This window comes from Macaca mulatta, chromosome 2 (assembly GCF_049350105.2).
Source record: "Macaca mulatta isolate MMU2019108-1 chromosome 2, T2T-MMU8v2.0, whole genome shotgun sequence".
NCBI lineage: Eukaryota > Metazoa > Chordata > Mammalia > Primates > Cercopithecidae > Macaca > Macaca mulatta.
Window position 1 is genome coordinate 101,619,562 of NC_133407.1, and position 22,547 is coordinate 101,642,108.

Below are 22,547 nucleotides of genomic sequence, written 5' to 3' on the forward strand. Positions count from 1 at the left end.
CATGTTGTCTTTTTATAGCCACATCCAAGAGTGTTACATAAATGAAATATGAGATTTTGAAATATGAACTTTTGAGACTGAATTTTTTTCACTCAGTCTAATTCTCTAGAAATTCATCTCACTTACTCAAGCTGAATGATGAGGAGCTCCCCTGGAAAAAAAAAAAAAAGAAAAAGAAAGAAAAAAAGTAAAAAGAGAAAGAAAGAAAAACAAAAAGAGATTCATCCCTGTTGTGATCTGTCTCAAAAGTTTGTTCCTTTTTATCTCTTGATTACTGGATAATATTGGTTGGTATGGATGTACCATAGCCTGTTTAACCATTCACCCATTGAAGAATAATTAGGTTGTTTATAGTTTTTGACTATTACAAATACAGCCACTGTGAACATTCCCATTCAGGTTTTTGTGTGAATGTAAGTTTTTATTTCGCTGGAATAAATGCCCAGAGGAACAATTGCTGGGTTATATAGTAGTTGCACATTTAACTTTTTAAAAGAAACTACCAAATTATTTTTCAGAGTGGCTGTATCATTTTACATTTTTATCAGCAGCATATAAATGACCCAGTTTCTCTGTATCCTTGCCAGTATTTTAAAATTGTAGCCATTTTAACAGGCATTATAGTAGTATCTCATTGTGGTTTTAATTTGCATTTCTTAATGGCTAGTAATGTTGACCATATTTTCTTGTGCTTATTTGCTATTTATTTTCTTTGGTGACATGTATCTTCCTGTCTTTTGTCGACTTTCTAGTTGGCTGGTTGTTTTTTCACTGTTGAGTCTTGAGAGTTCTTTTTGATTTCTCGATACTATCCTTTTGTTGGATATAGGATTTGCAATCTTTTCATTCGTTCTGTAGCATATCGTTTTTTTTTCCTCTTAACAGTATCTTTCACAGAACAAAAGTTTCTTATTTGAATAAAGTCCTGTTTATCAATTTTTCCTTTTTTATATTGTGCTTTTGGTATCATGTCTAAAAACTTCTTGCCTAATCATTAAATACTGAAGTTTTTCTCTGTTGTTTTTCCCTAAAAGTATTATAATTTTGAGTTTTACATTTACATTTGTGATTCTTGAGTTAATTTTTCATAAAGTATGAGGTTTAGGTGGGGTTTACTTTTTGCTATGGATGCTCAATTGCTCCAGCCCTATTTGTTGAAAAGGTTACCCTTTCTCCATTGAATTATTTCTGCATCTGTGTAAAAAATCAGCTGTGTATATGTAAGTGGCTCTATTTCTTGGTTATCTAGTTTGTTCCATTGACCTATTTGTCTATTCCTCCTCAGTACCACACAGTTTTCATTACTGTAGCTCTATTATAAGCTTTCAAATCATGTAGAGTTATTCTTCCCATTTTATTCTCTTTTTAAAAATTGTTTTAATTATCCTTATTCCTTTGTTTATCCACATAAAGTTTAGAATATCAGAGTTATATAGGCTTCATAAAATGAATTGGGGAGTGTTTCCTCCCATAATCTGGAGGAGATTGTTTAGAATTGATGTAAATTCTTCTTTAAACATTTGGTAGAATTCTCCAGTGAAACCATCAGATTTCTTGAGAGTTTTTAAATTATTAATTTAATTTGCTTAATATTATATGACTATTTATTTTGGGTGACTAATATTGGGTGAGTTATGATAGTTTGTACTTTCTAGGAATTAGTCCATATCATCTAAACTGTCAAATTTATGTGTTTAGAATGGTTTGTAGTATTGTTATATTATCTTTTTGATGTCTTCAGTGTCTGTAGTGATATTCTCCATTTCATTTCTGATACTGGGAATTTGTGTACTCTCTTTTATGGTTAGCCTAAGTAGAGGGTTGTCAATTTCATTCATCTTTTGAAAGAACGAGATTTTCTCCTTGATTTTATCTACTGTTTTTCTGTTTTCAGTATCACTGATTTCTGTTCATATCTTTATTTTTTTCCTTCTGCTTGCTTTGGGTTTATTTTGCTTTATTTTTTCTAGGTTCCTGAGATGAGAACCTAGATTATTGACCTGAGACTTTTCCTCTTTTCTAACAAAAACATTTATTACTTTAAATTTTCCCGGCTGGGCACAATGGCTCATGCCTATAATCCTAGCACTTTGGGAGGCTGAGGCAGAGAGATTACTTGTATCCAGGAGTCTGAGACTGTAACTGCCCAGTGGGTTCCCCCTTCTCCACTGCTTGGACAGAGCTGATTTATCAGGACAGAGGAACTGCAAAAGAGAAAGAGTAATTCACACAGAGCTGGCTGTGCAGAACACTGGAGTTTTATCATTACTCAAATCAGTCTACTGAAGGATTCGAGAATCAGAGATTTTTTTTTTTTTTTTTTTGAGACAAGAGTTTTGCTCTTTAGCCCAGGCTGGAATGCAGTGGTGTGATCACAGCTCACTGCAATTTCTGCTTTCCGGTTTTCAAGTGATTCTCCTGCCTCAGCTTCCTGAGTAGCTGGGATTACAGGCACCCACCACCACACCTGGCTAATTTTTGTATTTTTAGTAGACACGGGTTTCACCATGTTGGCCAGGCTGGTCTCAAACTCCTGACCTCATGATCTGCCCGCCTTGGCCTCCCAAAGGAGGATCAGAGTTTTTAAGGACAACTTGGTGGCCAGTGAGCCAGGAGTGCTGATTGGCTAGGTCGGAGATGAAATCATGGGAAGTTGAAACTGTCCTGTTGCGCTGAGTCAGTTCCTGGATAGGGGCCACAAGATCACATGAGCCAGTTTATCCACCTAGATGGTGCCAGCTAATCATCAAGTGCCGGTATGCAAAATATCTCAAGCACTGATCTTAGGAACAGTTTAGGGAGGATAAGAATCTTGTAGCCTCCAACTGCATGACTCCTAAACTATGATTTCTAATCTTGTGGCTAATTTGTTAGTCCTACAAAAGCAGTTTAGTCCCCAGGCAAGAAGAAGGTTTGCTTTGGGAAAGCACTATTATCGTCTTTGTTTTAAGCTATAAACTAAGTTCCTCCCAAAGTTACTTCAGCTTACATCCAGGAAGGAGCAAGAACAGTTTAAAGGTTAGAACCAAGATGGAGTCGGTGGGCCTGGTGGGTGGCTCATGCCTGTAATCCCAGCACTTTGGGAGGCCGAGGCGGGCAGATCACCTGAGGTCAGGAGTTCGATACTAGCCTGGCCAACATGGCAAAACCTCATCTCTACTAAAAATACAAAAATTAGCTGGGCGTGGTGGCAGGAGCCGGTAATCCCAGCTACTTAGGAGGCTGAGGCCGGAGGATCACTTGAACCTGGGAAGCAGAGGTTGCAGTGAGCCGAGATCATGCCACTGCACTCCAGCCTGGGCAACAGAGTGAGATTCTGTCTTAAAAAAAAAAAAAAATGGAGTCTGTTAGGTTAGATTTATTTTACTGTTTCAGTCAGTCATAATTTTGCAAAGATGGTTTCAAGGCCAGCCTGGGCAACATGGACAACCTTGTCTCCATAAAAAGAATACAAAAAATTAGCCAGGTATTGTGGTACACAGCTGTAGTCCCAGTTACTAGGCTAAGGTGGGAGGATCACCTGAGCCTGAGAGGTCAAGGCTCCAGTGAACTGAGATCACACCACTGTACTTCAGTCTGGGTAACAGAGTAAGACCCTGTCACAAAAAAAAATAATAGAAATAAAAAATATTTTCCTTTTGGCACTGCTTTAGTTGCATCCCACAAATTTTGACAGTTTGTACTTTCATCTTCAGCTCAGTTCAACTGTGTGTGTGTGTGTGTATTAAATTTCCTGTAAGGAGGAAAAATAATTTTCTTTCTATTCTTCATAGTTCTTAGTGGAAACAAACTCCTGTACAAAAGATAAATTAATAAGAGGAAAGCAAATAGAAGTTTTAATAATGTGTGTACCTCGTGAATACCTGGAGATACCTAGGGAAAATGAGTACATCTCAAAGAAGTGACTTTGAGTTCATGTTTAACTATGATCTTCAAGTGAAACAAATAAAGAAAGGTGTTGGGGAGGTCAGTAATAGGGAGTTGGCCAGCAAAAATATAGTAAACAAGGGTAAGGTTTGCTATGGAAATTTATGCTAGAGTCTTCTCCATTGATAAGACTGTAGTAATTTAGAGTCATCTTCTCTTCCTGGTACACAGAGCAGACACCCTTGCAAATGGAGATTTCCTTTATCTATTGAAACTTCTCTTGCAAAAAGAGCAATTTCTACTCTTGTTTTCAGAGCTTCTCCTGTTTGCCAAAATAATCATCTCAAAATTAATCTTTATGCCAAAAAAGGTACATTTGGAGTGGCATGTTCTGGTCTCCTTCAGTCATATTTTGGGGTGCCATGTCCCGACCTTCATCATTCCCTTGAGACCACCTCCTTGGGCCAAGACTGTACTACTGCACTCCAGCCTGGGCAACAGAATACGACTCCATCTCAAAAAATTTTTTTAAATTAAAAAGTGAAGAAAATTATCAGAAGAGCCCATCTCTGTATTTGGAAAGTGTGTGTGTCTTTGTTCTCTTGCAGGACTTCCTGTTTCTGCAGATTCTTCTTCTACCCCATGAGCTTTGGAAGCCACTGGACACTCATGCACATCTGTTAGCTATCACAGAGCATTCTTGTTTTGTTCTCTTCTTCTCCAGAGAAGTTGCCTTTGAGACTGCTGTGTCCTGCTGGCACAGCTGACATTTCTCATAGGCTCAGCTGCGAAATTTTCTGGTGTGGCCATTGTCTTCAGGTATCAAGCAGTGGAGATATAGGGGATTCCCACTTTCATTTTATTGGACAGGCCTTCAAATATACCATCTCCACAGTAACAATTCATTATATTTTTAGGAGCAACACATTTTCCTAAGCATGTTTACACATATTATCTCATTAAATCACAATGTCCTCATGAAGGCTTCTTCTTTTTTTTGTTGTTGAGACAGGGTCTCACTCTGTTGCCCAGGCTGGAGTGCAGTGGTTCGATCATGGCTCACTGCAGCTTTGATCTCCCTGGGCTTAGGTGACTCTACGCCTCAGCCTCCCGAACACCTAGGACTACAGGTACATGCCACCATGCCCAACTAATTTTTTGTATTTTTTGTTGAGACAGAGTTTCACCATGTTGGCCAGGTTGGTCTCAAACTCCTGGGCTTAAGCAATTCTCCCACCTTGGCCTCCCAAAGTGCTGGGATTACAGGTGTGAGCCACTGTGCCCAACCCTCATGAAGGCTTTATTCCCGTTTTACACACGAAGATCCTAACGCCTTGTCAAAATGTGACCAGCCACACTGGCATCACCTGGGAGCTTGCTAGACTTGCAGAATCTCAGGCTCAGACCTGCTGAGTCACAATCTGCTGCTTAACACGAGTCCCAGGTGATTTGGATGCACAATAAAGTTTGAGAAGCACTGGACTAAAACTCAGAAAGATTTAGTGGCTTTCCCAGGTTTCCAGAGCAATATGGTAGCCAAGTTGGGACAAGGCTCTGGAGACTCAGAGAAATGCTTTTCTCAATGCTTCACTCCCGGCTGGAAGGCACATCCATTCTTTAGGGCCTGCTCCCTGATCTCCTCCACATTCTTACCCTGAAGACCCAGGAAGAAGAATCAGGAGTCCCTTTTACTCCTGAAGCCCTTCATGTATTCCCGTGTCACAGTAATGAATGCATTTGGCCTTGTTTCAAGACGGAGAATAAATGGGGGAATAAAACAATATTTCACAAACCCCTCTTCTATGCAGGGGAACAGGGTGAATATTATCAGGAGTGAAGAATTGACATTCTACTTTTACCCTTAACTTGGGAGCATTTTTCCTGGGCAGGGACAAACTCTTCCAAGTTTCCTCTTAAGAGTTTTTCATGTGGCCCAGGTATTGAACATAAGATAGACTTGGAGAGGCCATTAGTTCTGGAGGCTTCACACTACTTGGCCTCATAGGTTTTTTTTTCTTCTCCCCAACTTCATAATGATAAACTAAGGTTTCCTTTGTGTACCACTTTCGCAGTACAGGTGCTTTTTGCAAGTCAATGGGAGAGAATTACACGTGTGGCTTATTAAATTGATCTACAATTTAATCAATAAATCATTCACAGCATGAAAATGTCTTTGCTTTGAATTTGTGCTTGATAGCAATTTTCTATTTCCTAAAAACTTGTAACTGAAATGACAGCATGTCTTTATTAAGGAGAAATTTAAGAATAAAAAGAAATAACCTAATATAAGATTGTTTTAATTTCTGCCTATTTCATTCTGGATGTACCCACACTCATCCATGCTTCGCAAAGAGACAGTCACAGTATACGTGCCACCTTAATCATAAAGATTTATCTGGGTTTCTACATGGTTTTCACAGTGATACTTTTTCCTTTCATTATTCATCATTCTTCAGAGAACCATCACCTCCTGGGACTCCTGTGATGCAAGTGCCATGATTGTTAAGCTCTTTAAGTGAGGAAATCATATAATTTCATTTTTTTATCCTTTCTATGGCAAAAGCAGTTCTGAGAATATGCTAGGCACTTTAGTGCTTGTAGCCTTGGAAAAAGGTGGTGAACGTTTTTGTAGAAGATACATTCTGGGAACAAAGCACCATCAAAAGGCTAAGAGATTTAGCTGGGCATGTGGCATGCACCTGTAGTCCCAGCCACTCTGGAGGCTGAGGCAGGAGAGTCGCTTGAACCTGGGAGGTGGAGGCTATAGTGAGTCGAGATCATGTCACTGCAGTCCAGCCTGGGCGACAGAGGAAGACTCTGTCTCAAAAAAAAAAAAAAAAGGCTAGGCACAGTGGCTCAGGCCTGTAATCCCAGCACTTTGGGAGGCTGAGGTGGGTGGATTACCTGAGGTCAGAAGTTGGAGACCAGCCTGGCCAACACGGCAAAACCCCATTTCTACTAAAAATACCAAAAATTAGCTGGGTGTAGTGGCGGGCGCCTATAAATCCCAGCTACTCGGGAGGCTGACATGGGAGAATCACTTGAACCCAGGAGGCAGAGGTTGCAGTGAGCCGAGATCGCACCATTTTACTCCAGCCTGGGCAACAAGAGCAAAACTCCGTCTCAAACAAAACAAAACAAACTGCTAAGAGATCTAATCAATTCTTCTGGCACACAAAGTAATATGAATTTCCTGAAAATGGAACTAAAAATATATTAACCACATTTCTCCATATTCAACCCTTCAAACCAAAATTGTGATGATACCTTTTTTGTATGCTGACAATTGTCATGATTACTCTTATGAAGGAAATAGTAGTAAAAAAAAATCTGTTTCTTGTTACTCTTTTTCTGTAATCCATATGGAAAATTAAATTATATAGATGGCAAAAACTTTCCTGATAAACTGGCTTTACCATTAATAACACACAAGCTTTTCTTAAACTCTGGCTTTGTCTAACACTTTTTGTTAAGCAAATGGGTTTTTACCCTCCAAACCACTGAGGGACTGATTTATAGTTGAAAACTACAGAAAATACAGAAAGACTTCCTCTAGTCTTATCCACAACTCTTTATAATGTTATTGCATGAGAATTTTTAATGCAGTGCAGTAAGAAAAGCACCCTCAGCTGTGCCTCGGAAGACCTAAGCTCTGGCTCTGGCTCTACTACCAAATTGCTGTGTGATTTTGGGAGAGTCACTTTGCCTCTCTGGACTTCAATATTACCACTTTGAAAGAAAGAGAGGGGGAGAGACATCAGCTGGATGACCTGAGGCCATTTTCTGCCCTAATACTCTATGACAAGTATCCGTAATAGAGGTAATTTCTACATTTACACTTAGGGTTTATTTAAATACAGTCTTTTCTTTCTCTTTATTTTGAGGGAAAGGAGGTCAAATATGCTGCTAGTCTGTTTTTCCTTCTGAAGTGAAATGCAGTCTTTTGAACTTTTGGAGGGACCCAGTGGAATTGAATTGAATCCCCAATGGATCTGATCCAGCATTTTCAGAACCCACTGAATGTGCAGCAGGAGGTAGACTTGGAGAGGCCATTGGCTCTGGAGGTGTCACACTACTTTGGCCTTGTAGTTTGGTTTTTGCTGCCTTCCCATAGAATGCCTGAATCCCTGCTGTAGGCCCAAAGGTGAGGAACCAAGGTTTGTCAGTTAACTATGTCAGTTTGCCTGTCTTCAGAGTCAGGATGTTGTGGGTTGAATAATGGTCAACCAAAGAGACAAAGTCTTAATTCCTAGAACTTGTAAACGTTACTTTACTTGGGAGAAGAGCTTCTGCAGATGTGATTAAGTCAAGGATTTTGAGATAGGGAGACTATCATGGATTACCTGGTTGGATCCTAAATCCAATCATGAGTGTCCGCATAAATTAGAAGTGGGTGAGATCTGATGCAGACACACAGTGTAGAAGGAGATGTGAAGATGGTGGAGATTAAAGTGATGTGGCCACAAGCCCCAGATTTGCTGGGGCAGCCACCAAGAGCCAGAAGTGGCAAGGAACAATTCACCCTTCAAGCACCCAGGAGGAGGCAGCCCTGCTGGATTATTGCCATCTGGCCTCCAGAACCAGGGGAGAATACACATCTGCTGCTCTAAGCCACTAAGTTGGTGGTAATTTGTTACAGCAGCCACAGAAAACAAATACACAGGTGACAGCAGGCGAGTGTCCAGTCCTGCAGGGGCCCACACCAGTCCCCAGATCTGGCCCCGGAAACACAGAAAGAGGAGCATCCTTCCATTCTGGCTGTTCAGTCCTTTCCTCCAACTCTTCACCAGACTCCCACATCTCCACCTTGCCTCATTTTGCCTGTTCAACTATTTATTAAGAAGTTGCTGTGCACCAAGCACTGTGCCAGGTATGGAGAAGCAGCTGATAAAACAATCCTCAGGAACTGAAAATAGAGACGGTTTGGGGTTTAGATCAGCTTGCACTAGAAACTGGGCTTGGGGGGAATTCCACCTTAGTCCCTCAGGCCTTGCTTAACTGGGCTTTGGAGGGGAAGGTGGCTTCCCCCACACCTGCCCACACTGATGAGGCAGTCCCATAGTTCCCACCATCATGACATGGACTAGTCATACCTGAGGGCCCTGAGTTCTCCATTGGCTCACCATTGATCTTTGCTTATCACATACAAAACTCATAAAGGAACTGGGTTTTCCCCAAACTGTGTCAAAACGTGAATGATGGTGAGGTGAATTTCCGAGGTATGAATTCAGGTACCAGCAGATATTTCCTTTTATTTCTTCTTTAGAGACAGGTCAGTGGCTGAATCATAGCTCACCTCAAACTGCTGGACTCAAGTGATCCTCCCACTTTAGCTTCCCAAGTAGCTAGGACTACAAGCGCATGCCACCACGCCTGGCTAATTTTATTTAAACAATTTGTAGAGATGATGTATTAGTCTGTTGTCACACTGCTATAAAGAAAGACCGAGATTGGATAATTTATAAAGGAAAGAGGTTCAATTGACTCACAGTTCTGCATTGGTGGGGAGGCCTCAAGAAACTTACAATCATGGTGGAAGGTAAAGGAGAAGCAGGCACATTTTTCACAGGTCGGCAGGATGGAGTGAGTGCAAGCAGGGAAAATGCCAGGTGTTTATAAAACCATCAGATCAGATCTGTTGAGACTCACTCACTATCACGAGAACAGCATGGGGGAAACTGCCCAATGATGCAATTAACTCCACCTGGTCCCGCCCTTGACACATGTGGATTATGAGGATTATAATTCAAGATGAGATTTGGTTAGGAACACAGAGCCAAATCATGAGCTGGGGTCTTGCTATGTTGACCAGTCTGGTCTTGGACTCCTAGGCTCATGCAATCCTCTTGCCTCAGCCTCCCAAAGTGCTGGAATTATAGATGTGAGCCACCGTACCTGGCATCCAGCAGATATTTCTACTGCATTTCTCCAGGAATGAGTGGGTTGGAGATGAGGAGATTCTGGAACTTCTGTTGTTTCCTCCCAACAATTCTGGGACTCATGTTCACTCTCCTGGGATAGGGGAAATTGACTTAAAGTCATTTTCAAAGGGCATTCCTGTTGAAATAGTTAATATATGTACATGCTATGTACATGCATACCAAATACACACACATTTGTGTACGCTACATACCATGGAGGAAAGCCAGTCTTGGTATAAATTTTACAACTTCAAAATAATAATGGAATTATGATTTCATTTTAATACCATTTTCAATTAAAAATTTTAATAGACTTTTTTAGAGGTTTTAAGTTTACAGAAAATCTAGGTAGACAACACAGAAAATTCCCATTAACCCCTGTATTCGTCTGCTAGGACTTCCATAGCAAAATACTACAGGCTGAGCAGCTTAAACAACAGAAATTTGTTTTCCCACAGTTCTGGAGGCTAGAAGACCAAGGTGCCCACAAGTTTGGTTTCTGGTGATGCCTATTTACCTTACTTGCAGACGGCCACCTTCTCCCTGTGTCCTCACATGGCCTTTCCTCTGAGCACTTGGAGGCCAGAGAGTGAGCTCTGGTGTGTATTCCTCTACCGAGGAGACACCAGTCTTACTGAATTAGGGCCTCAGCCTTATGATCTCATTTAACCCTCACTGCCTCCCTAAAGCCTTTAGGTGACTAGATGTGAGGGTGGAGCCCTCAAGAGACTGCATTGCCTTCTTTCTGTCTGCTCTTGTAGTGGGAGGACACCTCCAGAGGAGCTGCTGTTCACTGAGCTGCACTCACACATGAAGATACAGACTTTGTGAAGAAGGAATTGGCAACGCTGAAACCTCCAGAACAAAGGCTATCACTAAGGTATGTGCTATAAGCATCCTTGGGGAAGAAGGGCATGAGTAGGCAGGGGCATTTTTATATCTTTAGAGGATAGGCAAAGGGAAGACCACAATTTCAGAGGTCTAGCACAAGAGGTAAATTTTTTTTTTTTAATCTTTGCATTTCCTCAGAGCCCACAAACATGCATGTGTATTAGTGGCTGCCCATGCTCTGGCTGAGGGGAGCAAGCCATGCCATTTTCTCTGCAGGCCTTTAGGAGAGAGTGAAAACTCCTAGAAGAGTGGGAAGGTAGATAAGAAAAGATCCTTTATAATACCGGGCATCTGGGAAGATCTGTCCTTGTGCTGGGTACAGGGCTTCTATCAGGTAACTGAAGGACACCTGGGTGCTGTTCTTAAGGAAGGAAGCCAGCAAGCAAACTTTCATATAACTAAAGATGTTGCTGGTGGGTGCCTGTAGTCCCAGCTACTCAAGAGCCTGGGGCAGAAGGACTGATTGCGCCCAGGAGTTAGGGGCTGCAGTACACTGTGATCACACCTGTGTATAACCACTGCACTCCAGCTTGGGCAACATAGTGAGACCCTGTCTCTATAAAAAATAAATAAATTGCTGCTTGCTTGTGCTTTCAAATCATAGAAAGGTAGCAGAGTGGATAGGGATGTCTGAATGTAACGCAAACAAATTCCTTGGAAAAATATGTCTGGATTGAAATTGTATTGAATGTATATATCAATTTGAGAAGAATTGTCAAGTTTTATAATTTTTATGTAACTGAATTGCATTTTTATTAGGTTTATTCCTAGAAATGCTAGTAATTTTCATTGCTAGTATAATTGGGATCATTTTTCTATTGCATTTATAAAATTATTTTTTTTTGGTGCTTAGGAAAGCAATTAAAAGAATAAACTGATGACTATCATGCAGATATATCTCTAAAACAGTAAGGAAAATACAAAATGAGAAACAATATATCATTTATGTAAGTTAAAAGTAAACACACAAAAATATATATTGTTTATGGATGTATATAAATATGTAAAAGTACAGGGGGAATTTGTTTCCAATGACACATACCAAATTGGTTTTAGTTGTTTATGTTATGGGGATAAGTTGTGTAGTTAAAGGGAACATTAGCTTCATCTCTATTGCATCAAAAATAAAAAAAAGAAGAGGGATGGAAGGAAGAGAGGGTATGAGGGAGGGAGAAAATAAGGGAGAAAAAAAGGAGGAAGGAAGGAAAAAAAAAGAATCCAAAGTATTGTGAGAATATGTTAACAGCTGCTAATTCTAGGTGATGGAACTACAGGTATTTACATTTTCATTGTAAGTTTTGGCTTTTCTCATCTCGGCTGACTCCCCTGTACTAGCTTGGGTTTAGATAACAAAATACAATAGACTGAGTGACTTAAACAACAGAGAGTGTTGTTTAACATACTTCTAAAGGCTGGAAGTCCAAGATCAAACTGCCAATGCGGTTGATTTCTGGTGAGGCTTCTCTACCTGGCTTGCTGATTTCAGCCTTCTTGCTGTGTCCTCACATGGTCTTTACTCCATGCACAAGAGCAGCGAAATTTCTTGTGTCTCTTTCTCTTCTATTAAGGACACTAGTTCTATCAGATTAGGGCCCTGCCTTTTTTGGTTTCGTTTCTGTTTTCTTTCTTTTTTTTTTGAGACAGAGTCTCACTTTGTCACCCAGGCTGGAGTACAGTGGCGTGATCTTGACCCATTGCAATCCCCATTTCCTGGGTTCAAGCAATTCTCGTGCCTCAGCCTCCAAGCTAGCTTGGATTACAGGCGTGTGGCACCATACCCGGCTAATTTTTGTAATTTTAGTAGAGACAGGGTTCTGCAGTGTTGGCCAGGCTTGTCTCAAACTCTTGGCCTCAAGCAATCCGCCTACCTCGGCCTTCCATAGTGCTGGGATAAAGGTGTGAGGCACTGTGAGAGCCAGGGCCCTGCCTTTATAACCTCATTTAACCTGTTTTTGTTTTTGTTTTTTTTTTGAGACAGAGTCTTACTCTGTCACCCAGGCTGGAGTACAGTGGTGCGATCTCGGCTCACGGCAACCTCCGCCTCTTGGGTTCAAGTGATTCTCCTGCCTCAGCCTCCTGAGTAGCTAGGATTACAGGCATGCACCCGCTGCACCTGGCTAATTTTTGTATTTTTTAGTAGAGACATGGTTTCGCCATGTTTGTCAGGCTGGTCTTGAACCCCTGGCCTCAGGTGATCCGCCCACCTCGGTCTCCCAAAGTACAAGGATTACAGGCATGAGCCACAGCTCCCAGCCTATCATTTAACCTTAATTACCTCTTTAAATACCCTATCTCTAAATAGTCACACCCACACCAGGGGTTGAGCACTTCAACGTGTGAATTTGTGCAGGACACAATTCAGTCCATAACATCCCCCTAATTTTTAAAAAATAAAAATGTTTTTAAGGAGTGTCTTTTATGTGTCTCTGTGACCAGGTCCCGCTGCCTTGATGGATTATACACTTGACCCCAGCATGACAACAATGACCGACTACTACTACCCTGATAGCCTCTCAAGCCCCTGTGATGGAGAACTTATCCAGAGAAACGACAAGTTGCTCCTTGCTGTCTTTTATTGCCTCCTGTTTGTATTCAGTCTTCTGGGAAACAGCCTGGTCATCCTGGTCCTTGTGGTCTGCAAGAAGCTGAGGAACATCACAGACATATACCTCTTGAACCTGGCCCTGTCTGACCTGCTTTTTGTCTTCTCCTTCCCCTTTCAGACCTACTATCAGCTGGATCAGTGGGTGTTTGGGACTGTAATGTGCAAAGTGGTGTCTGGCTTTTATTACATTGGCTTCTACAGCAGCATGTTTTTCATCACCCTCATGAGTGTGGACAGGTACCTGGCTGTTGTCCATGCCGTGTATGCCATAAAAGTGAGGACGATCAGGATGGGCACAACCCTGAGCCTGGTAGTATGGCTAACCGCCATTATGGCTACCATCCCATTGCTAGTGTTTTACCAAGTGGCCTCTGAAGATGGTGTTCTACAGTGTTATTCATTTTACAATCAACAGACTTTGAAGTGGAAGATCTTCACCAACTTTGAAATGAACATTTTAGGCTTGTTGATCCCATTCACCATCTTTATGTTCTGCTACATTAAAATCCTGCACCAGCTGAAGAGGTGTCAAAACCACAACAAGACCAAGGCCATCAGGTTGGTGCTCATTGTGGTCATTGCATCTTTACTTTTCTGGGTCCCATTCAACGTGGTTCTTTTCCTCACTTCCTTGCACAGTATGCACATCTTGGATGGATGTAGCATAAGTCAACAACTGAATTATGCCACCCATGTCACAGAAATCATTTCCTTTACTCACTGCTGTGTGAACCCTGTTATCTATGCTTTTGTAGGGGAGAAGTTCAAGAAACACCTCTCAGAAATATTTCAGAAAAGTTGCAGCCATATCTTCATCTACCTAGGAAGACAAATGCCTAGGGAGAGCTGTGAAAAGTCATCATCCTGCCAGCAGCACTCCTTCCGTTCCTCCAGCATAGACTACATTTTGTGAGGATCAATGAAGACTAAATATAAACACATTTTCTTGAATGGCATGCTAGTAGCAGTGAGCAGAGGTGTGGGTGTGAAAGGTTTCCAAAAAAAGTTCAGCATGAAGAATGCCATATATGTTGTTGCCAACACTTGGAACACAATGACTAAAGACATAGTTGTGCATGTCTGGCACAACCTCAAGCCTGTGATTGTGTTTATTGATGATGCTGAACAAGTGGTAACTTTAAAGGATTCTGTGTGCCAAGTGAAAAGAAAAGATGTCTGACCTCCTTACATATGCAAAAATATACCTCCAGAGCCTGTCGGTAGGCTGGAAGAAGTGGATATTGAAATTTCCAGTTGTCTATTCATTGACTGATGGTGAAACAGCTGAAGTGATTCTGAATCAAGGTGATTGTGATTATAGTGACAATGAAGATGATGCTGTTAATACTGCATAAAAAGTGCCTGTCGATGACATGGTGAAAATATTTGACAGGCTTATGGAAGGACTAGAGCAGCATACATTCATAACAGAACAAGAAATTATGTCAGCTTATAAAATCAAACAGAGACTTCTAGACAAAAACCATTGTTGATGATGCCTCTAGAGGAGACGTTTAAAAGCCATCAAACAGAATGCCTTCCCTGGAGGACCCACTTCCTCATTCCTAAACTGTGTCTGATGTTTCTTCTCATGTAAGAAATAAAAAATAAAAATAAAATAAAATATATTGGTATGTAACTACAGGAAAAAAATAAAAAATATATAGTGGATGGTAACCTTTCAATAAAAACTCAGTATCATAAGTAGAGACTGAAAGCTTACCGTTGTTGCTATTGTTTAACAGCTGATACAGGTATTCTGCTGATGCTACTGCTGCTTAGTTACCACGAACACGTTGTTTTTTCACTATTAATGGTGTGTCATATTTTTTACTTTTAAGTACTTATGTGTGAGTAAGTGTAAGAAAATGATTGCTTATCAGTAGTATCAACGATTTACTCAATATCTGAATCACCTTGATTCAGAACCATTTCAGCTGTTTCACCATCAGTCAATGAATATCAGTCTCATTATTGATGTCAAAAACTTCAATATCCATTTCTTTCAGCCTACTGCAGACTCTGGAAGTATATTTTTTTGCATATGTAAGGAGGTCAGACTTTTTTTTTTCACTTGACATACAGAATCCTTCAAAGTTACCACTAGTTCAACATCATCAGTAGACACAATCACAGGGCAGAGGTTGTGCCAGGCATGCACAACTACGTCTTTAGATTTTGTGTTCCAAGTGTTGGCAACAACATATATGGCATACTTCAGATAAGTTCAGAGTCAGGAAAGATGATGGTGCCAAACCGCCACAAATATTCTATTTGTGGGTGGCTGAGACAGTGACATCTTTGCTTTCTGATGATTCAACATACACAAACTTTGTTGCATGCACAAAAATTATTAAAAATTTTGGCTGGGCATGGTGGCTCACCCCTGTAATCCCAGCACTTTGGGAGACCAAGGCGGGTAGATCACTTGAGGTCAGGAGTTCAAGACCAACCTGGCCAATATGGTGAAATTCCATCTCTACTAAAAATACAAAAATTAGCCTTTCTGCCTGTAAATGCCACCGAAGAAGCACCGTTAGAGTCTCTCTTCTCACTGCCATCATGTCTAAGTCAGAGTCTCCTAAAGAACCTGAACAGCTGAGGAAGATCTTCATTGGAGGGTTGAGCTTTGAAACAACCAATGAGAGCCTGAGGAGCCATTTTGAGCAACGGGGAACGCTCACGGACTGTGTGGTAATGAGAGATCCAAACACCAAGTGCTCCAGGGGCTTTGGGTTTGTCACATATGCCACTGTGGAGGAGGTGGATGCAGCCATGAATGCAAGGCCACGCAAGGTAGATGGAAGAACTGTGAAACCAAAGAGAGCTGTCTCAAGAGAAGATTCTCAAAGATCAGGTGCACACTTAACTGTGAAAAAGAACTTTGTTCGTGGCATTAAAGAAGACACAGAAGAACATCACCTAAGAGATTATTTTGAACAGTATGGGAAAATTGAAGTGATTGAAATAATGACTGACCGAGGCAGTGGCAAGAAAAGGGACTTTGCCTTTATAACCTTTGACAACCATGACTCCGTGGATAAGACTGTCATTCAGAAATACCACACTGTGAATGGCCATAACTATGAAGCTAGGAAAGCTTTGTCAAAGCAAGAGATGGCTAGTGCTTCATCCAGCCAAAGAGGTCGAAGTGGTTCTGGAAACTTTGGTGGTGGTTGTGGAGGTGATTTTGGTGGGAATGGCAACTTTAGTGGTGGAGGAAACTTCAGTGGTTATGGTGGGGCAGCCATGGTGGTGGTGGATATGGTGGCAGTGGGGATGGCCATAATGGATTTGGTAATGATGGAAGCAACTTTGGAGGTGGTGGAAGCTACAATGATTTTGTCAATTATGACAATCAGTCTTCACATTTTGGACCCATGAAGGGAGGAAACTTTGGAGGCGGAAGCTCTGGCCCCTATGGTGGTGGAGGCCAATACTTGGCCAAACTACGAAACCAAGGTGGCTATGACAGTTCCAGCAGCAGCAGTAGCTATGGCAGTGGCAGAAGATTTTAATTAGGAAACAAAGCTTAGCAGGAGAGGAGAGCCAGAGAAGTGATAGGGAAGCTACAGGTTACAACAGATTTGTGAACTCAACCAAGCACAGTGGTGGCAGGGCCTAGCTGCTACAAAGAAGATATGTTTTAGACAAATACTCATGTTTATGAGCAAAAAATCTCGAGGACTGTATTTGTGACTAATTGTATAATGGTTATTTTAGTTTCTGTTCTGTGGAAAGTGTAAAGCATTCCAACAAAGGGTCTTAATGTAGAATTTTTTTCTTTTTTTTTTTTGCGCACCCATGCTGTTGATTGCTAAATGTAATAGTCTGATCATGACGCTGGATAAATGTCTTTTATTTTTCTAATGTGCTGTGTAAAGTTAGTCTACTCTGAAACCATCTTGGTAAATTTCCCCCAGCAGTGTGAAGTTAGAATTCTTTCAGGGTGATGCCAGGTTCTATTTGGAATTTATATACAACCTGCTTGGGTGGAGAAGCCATTGTCTTCAGAAACTCTAGTAACTGACAGTTACTAAACCATAATAACTGACAGTTATTATGACCTGAAGCTCACCATTGAAAGGGATTACCCAAGCAAAATCATGGAATTATTGGTTATAAAAATGATTGTTGGCACATCCTATGCAATATATCTAAATTGAATAATGGTACCAGGTAAAATTATAGATGGGAATGAAGCTTGTGTATCATCCATTATCATGTGTAATCAATAAATGATTTAATTATTTTGAAAAATAAAAATACAAATACAAAAATTAGCAAGGTGTGGTGGCTTGTGCCTATAGTCCTGGCTACTTGGGAGGCTGAGGCAGGAGAATCACTTGAACCTGGGAGGCAGAGGTTGCAGTGAGCAGAGATCGTGCCCCTGCTCTTCAGCCTGGGCAACAGAATGAGACTCCGTCTCAATAAATAAATAAATAAAATGAAATTCATAAAACTACTGTGATGATTAATACTGAGTATCAACTTGATTGGATTGAAGGATACAAAGTATTGATCCTGGGTGTGTCTGTGAGGGTGTTGCCAAAAGATATTAACATTTGAGTCCGTGGGCTGGGAAAGGCAGACCCACCCTTAACCTGGATGGGAACCATCTAACCAGCTGCCAGCATGGCCAGAATATAAGCAGGCAGAAAAATGTGAAAAGAGAGACTGGCCTAACCTTCCAGCTGACATCTTTCTTCCGTGCTGGATGCTACCCGCCCTTGAACATCAGACTCAAGTTCTTCAGTTTTGGAACTCGGACTGGCTCTCCTTGCTCCTCAGCCTGCAGATGGCCTACTGTGGGACCTTGGGATCATGTGAGTTAATATATATATATATTCCATTAGTTCTGTTCCTCTAGAGAACCCTGACTAATACAACTACCTTCAGGCTATGTGTATAAGGTATATATAAAACATAAATGAATTCTGTGTTTAGACCTGGGTCCCATCCCCAAAATATCTCATTATGTATACACAAATATTCCAAAATCTAAAAAAAAAAAAAAAACAAAATCTGAAACACTTCTGATCCCAAGCATTTAGGATAAGGGATATTCAACATGTATGTTAAAATATTTAACTATGATTGGAAGTTTGTCTATTTTTCATTTTAATTATTTTAATTTTTGCAGTATATATCTTGAAGCTATGCTATTAGGTGAATGCATAAATAGTTTTGTTATGACTTTTTATTGAATTGACTCTTTTAGCATTATGAAATGCCTCTTTCTCTCCGGTAATACTTCTTGTCTTAATATCTACTATGCTTAGCATTAATATAGCCACACTGGTTTTTCTTTTGATTAGGGCATATGTTGTATAAGGACTTTATTTAAGTTAATAAATGGAATCCAACCTCTCTAGAACCCATATAGGATAGGCCCCATATTGTAATCATGTCTACTCCCACTGCCGTTAAAGATGCAGGCGTCACACTTTCAATTCACTATAGCTGGCTGAAACCAGCGGCAGCAGTAACTCCTAACGACGACCAGTGGATTAACAAAAAATACCCAGATCGCTCCACCCGCATAGTCCTATGGCAAAATCCAACCACTGGTAAGAAGGACAACTGCCCTACACTGACCACACCGGAAGCTGGTCAGTCTACACATGGCTAAAGCTTGAGGATCCCGCAAGCTCTGCTCTAGTCACATCCCAGAAGCTGACTAGTCTATGACAGTCAAAGCTAAGAGGACCATCTCTGGAAAAGTAAATATAAATACAATTTATAAGCCTAGTTATAATTCTGTCAATACTGATTGTTCTGTTGTCATGTTATTACTGCAAATGCTGCAAATGTCTATGCCCAGAGGAAGGTTTGCCATGCCCATGTGTAGTGTAAGCATTTTTCTATTACATACACTAATGTTCTTACCATTTCTGCCTATAGTAAAAAAGGAGAAATCTTTAGAAAGATGCCCACATTGTGTACACACTACCTGGGTAAGAAATACCATAGTTAAAACTCTACTGTACCATACCTACTATAAATGTACAGAAACCAAGTTAGGAACCTGCACATACAACCAGGCCACCTATTCAGTCTGTGACCCAGGAAATAATCAGCTATATGTATGTTATAACCCTAAACTCTTACCCTATGAATTCTGGTTTGAGGTACCCATTAAATCAGAGGAAAAAAAAAAAAGGAGAGGTTATAGCTTGAACCAAAGAAGCCCCTCCCTCCTATAAAAGACCTATTTACTTGTATTTGGATGCCTGCCATGCTGCATATGTTCATAATCTTAAAAAAACCAGAAGCAGTCTGCAATGGTTTAACACAAGAGAGGCTTAGCAGCAACAGTCCTAAACATCTGTACAGAAAACCACAAATCAGATGCCCACACTGTAACATTCAGTGGTCTATGCTAACACAGCTCCAACATTTATATTCACGAAGGACTGCTCTACTAAGGAGTATGTCAACCAAACCAAATTGTAAGACAAGGACATGCAATCCTTTAAATTTTACTATCTTAAAGCTAGAGCTACCTTTTTGGTCTACAGGACAGACAGCACTATTACGAGTTGATAGACAAGAAGCAGGCCTTGAAGTTCCACTACCGATTGTCAAAAAGACTAGGAGGACTCAAATGTATCCAACCCTGCAATTGCAGGTCCACAAGTCATTCTACAAGCATTTTGATCAGCCAGTGCCTGAGCTTCCCCCATTAACCAAAAACTTATTTGCTCAACTAGCTGAAAACACAGCTGGCAGCTGAAGAATTTCCTCATGCTATGTATGTAAAAAAACTAATATGGGGAACCAGTGGCCATGGGAGGCAAAGGAATTAAAGCCATGAGATAACTTCACTTTGCCTAACCCTGCCAGTAAACCAACAGCCTCAGCCAGTGTTTGATTGTTAAAAACCTCCATAATTAAAAAGTACCGTATCGCCCAACGGGGAAAGGCTTTCACAGAAGCAATAAGAGAAACAACCTGCCCAGGGCAACAGTATTATGATAAGACCAAAAACAAAACTCTATAGAGAAATGCCCAGAATGACTCCTACTTACCAGATCCAAACCCTTTCTCTCAATTCTCTACTCTAAACCACTCTTGATATCAGCTAGAGGCTCCAAATGCTTGGAAAGCGCCCTCTGGCCTATATTGAATCTGTACAACATGGGCATATCAGCAACTGCTAGCTAAATGGACAGTGGCAAGTGTGTTAGGAACAATCAAGCCATCCTTTCTAATTCCTCCAAAGCAAGGGGAACTCTTAAGATATTCAGTTTATGATAAAAATTTTTAAAAACTAGAAGCATAATCACAAAAATAGATACAGATGTTAAAAAGATGTGGACATAGAAGACTGAAAAGATAATGAATGGCCTCCTGAAAGAATCATTAAATATTATAGGCCAGCTACCTAGGTACAAGATGGGTCATGGAGATACCACACCCCAATCTATATGCTCAACCACATCATAAAGTTGCAGGTAGTCCTTGAAATTATAACCAATGAAAGATCAAGGGCATTAGATTTATTGGCAATACAAGCAACACAAATAAGAAATGCTATATATCAAAATAGATTAGCTTTAGATTAACTCTTAGCTTCAAAAAGAAGAGTATGCGGAAAATTTAATTTAACCAACTGTTGCCTAGAAATCGATGGTATAATGGCCAAGCTATCATGGAAATACAGCTAGAATGCGTGAGTTGGCCCATGTTCCAGTTCAGACTTAGTGCAGGTGCTCCCCAGATTCCTTGTTAGGAAAATGGTTCTCAACTTTTAAAAGATTCAAAACCCTCATTGGTAGGTTGTTGCTTATTCTTGGCATCTGCCTCATCCTTCCTTGCCTTTTACCTCTGTTTATCAAGAGTATTCAATCAACTATAAACACAATAGTAACCTGACACACTACGGCATAGTCAATGACATTAACCAAACATCAGCCGCTGCCAGCAAAAGAAAAAGCTCAGCTCCACAAAGAGGTGGCAAAAAGTGGTGCTTTCTATTAACACTTTTGTTATAAAAAGCACCAAAGAGGGGAATGGAGCAGGAATTAAAAGAAATTAAAGAAATTGTAAGCAGAAACTCAGTTGTATGTAGGAAAACCCAATTCCCCCTGAGAAAAAGAAAAAACTGGAGTCCTTTAAAAATTAACTGCCTGTTTTTCTGTGGCTAGTGAGCCTTATCTCTCCTCCTTCACCAGGCATTATGAAGACCCTGTTTCTCTAGCTGTGCAGCTGCAAGGTCACTAGACAGATAAACTCAAGTCGTAAAACACGTTTTTCCTTGAAAAGAAAGAAATGATATAATGCATGGCTCAATTAATTGAATAATTGTCTCTGTTTCTCACTTCTGTAATATGCTTCCCCCTGCACAGATCTCTCCCCACCCCATTAAATGCTTAAAAGGTAACTTAACTCTTTGTTCACAGCTCAGTCCTTTGGATGTTAATCCAACTGGGCTGGTGCACCCAAATAATAAATACCCTCCTGAACTCCATCAGTCTCTCTGATTCCTTATCAATCCCACTACAGTAGGACCTCCATCTGATATCAACAAAATTAGAGTAAGGTGTCAGAAATGTGGGGAGAAAAGGGAGCTGACAGAATTTAGAACACCTAAAAATCTTAATTCAGTCCTGGATCCTCTCCTACATTCCCTCAAGATCACATCAGATGCTGGTGTGTGGGAGTTGTTGTCTCACTGGCTCCAGAATATGCAGACCTCTTGTCTTCACTAGTTCCTTCTCCCCCTCCACAGAGGGCATTCTCATTGTAGACTGGAAAAATCATTCCTACTGTCCATTTCTTTAAGATTCTTCCCGCGTAAGTTTGGAGTTGTATAAAACAAAACTCAGAAATATTTTTAGGGTCTATTTTTCTGCTCTGCAATATTCTCATGATACAGCATAAAAAGATAAAGAGTGAATTTCACTGTGTGTAAATTATAACTTAATTTTAAAATGCAACCCTTCTTACAGATCACTTGAGGTCAGGAGTTCAAGGCCAGTCTGGCCAACACGGTGAAACCCTGTCTTCACCAAAAAATAACAAAAATTAGGCAGGTGTAGTGGCACATGCCTGTAGTCCCAGCTACTGGAGAGGCTGAGGCAGGACAATCACTTGAACCCAGGAGTCAGAGGTTGCAGTGAGCCAAGATCGCACCACTGCACTCCAGCCTGGGTGACGGAGTGAGACCCTGTCTCAAAAAATAAATAAATAAATAAATAAATAGAAACAAACAAAAAAAATAAAATGCGATCCTCCTCTAGAAACAAAAATAAACATAA

At 40.6% G+C, this 22,547-nt stretch overlaps 1 protein-coding gene and 1 pseudogene across 2 annotated transcripts; both read left to right on the plus strand.

The window, feature by feature from the left end:
* Positions 1 to 10,545: 10,545 nt before the first annotated feature.
* Positions 10,546 to 14,477, plus strand: CCR8 (C-C motif chemokine receptor 8). The gene is made up of 2 exons (XM_001084047.5): positions 10,546 to 10,668; positions 13,116 to 14,477. The coding sequence occupies exon 2, from the start codon at positions 13,130 to 13,132 to the stop codon at positions 14,195 to 14,197; it is 1,068 nt and encodes a 355-aa protein (XP_001084047.1). The 5' UTR covers positions 10,546 to 10,668; positions 13,116 to 13,129; the 3' UTR covers positions 14,198 to 14,477.
* A 974-nt stretch (positions 14,478 to 15,451) lies between these two features.
* Positions 15,452 to 17,654, plus strand: LOC100429456 (heterogeneous nuclear ribonucleoprotein A1-like; annotated as a pseudogene). Its single transcript, XR_013413805.1, has one exon. The product of XR_013413805.1 is annotated as a heterogeneous nuclear ribonucleoprotein A1-like (transcript).
* The last annotated feature ends 4,893 nt before the right edge of the window (positions 17,655 to 22,547 follow it).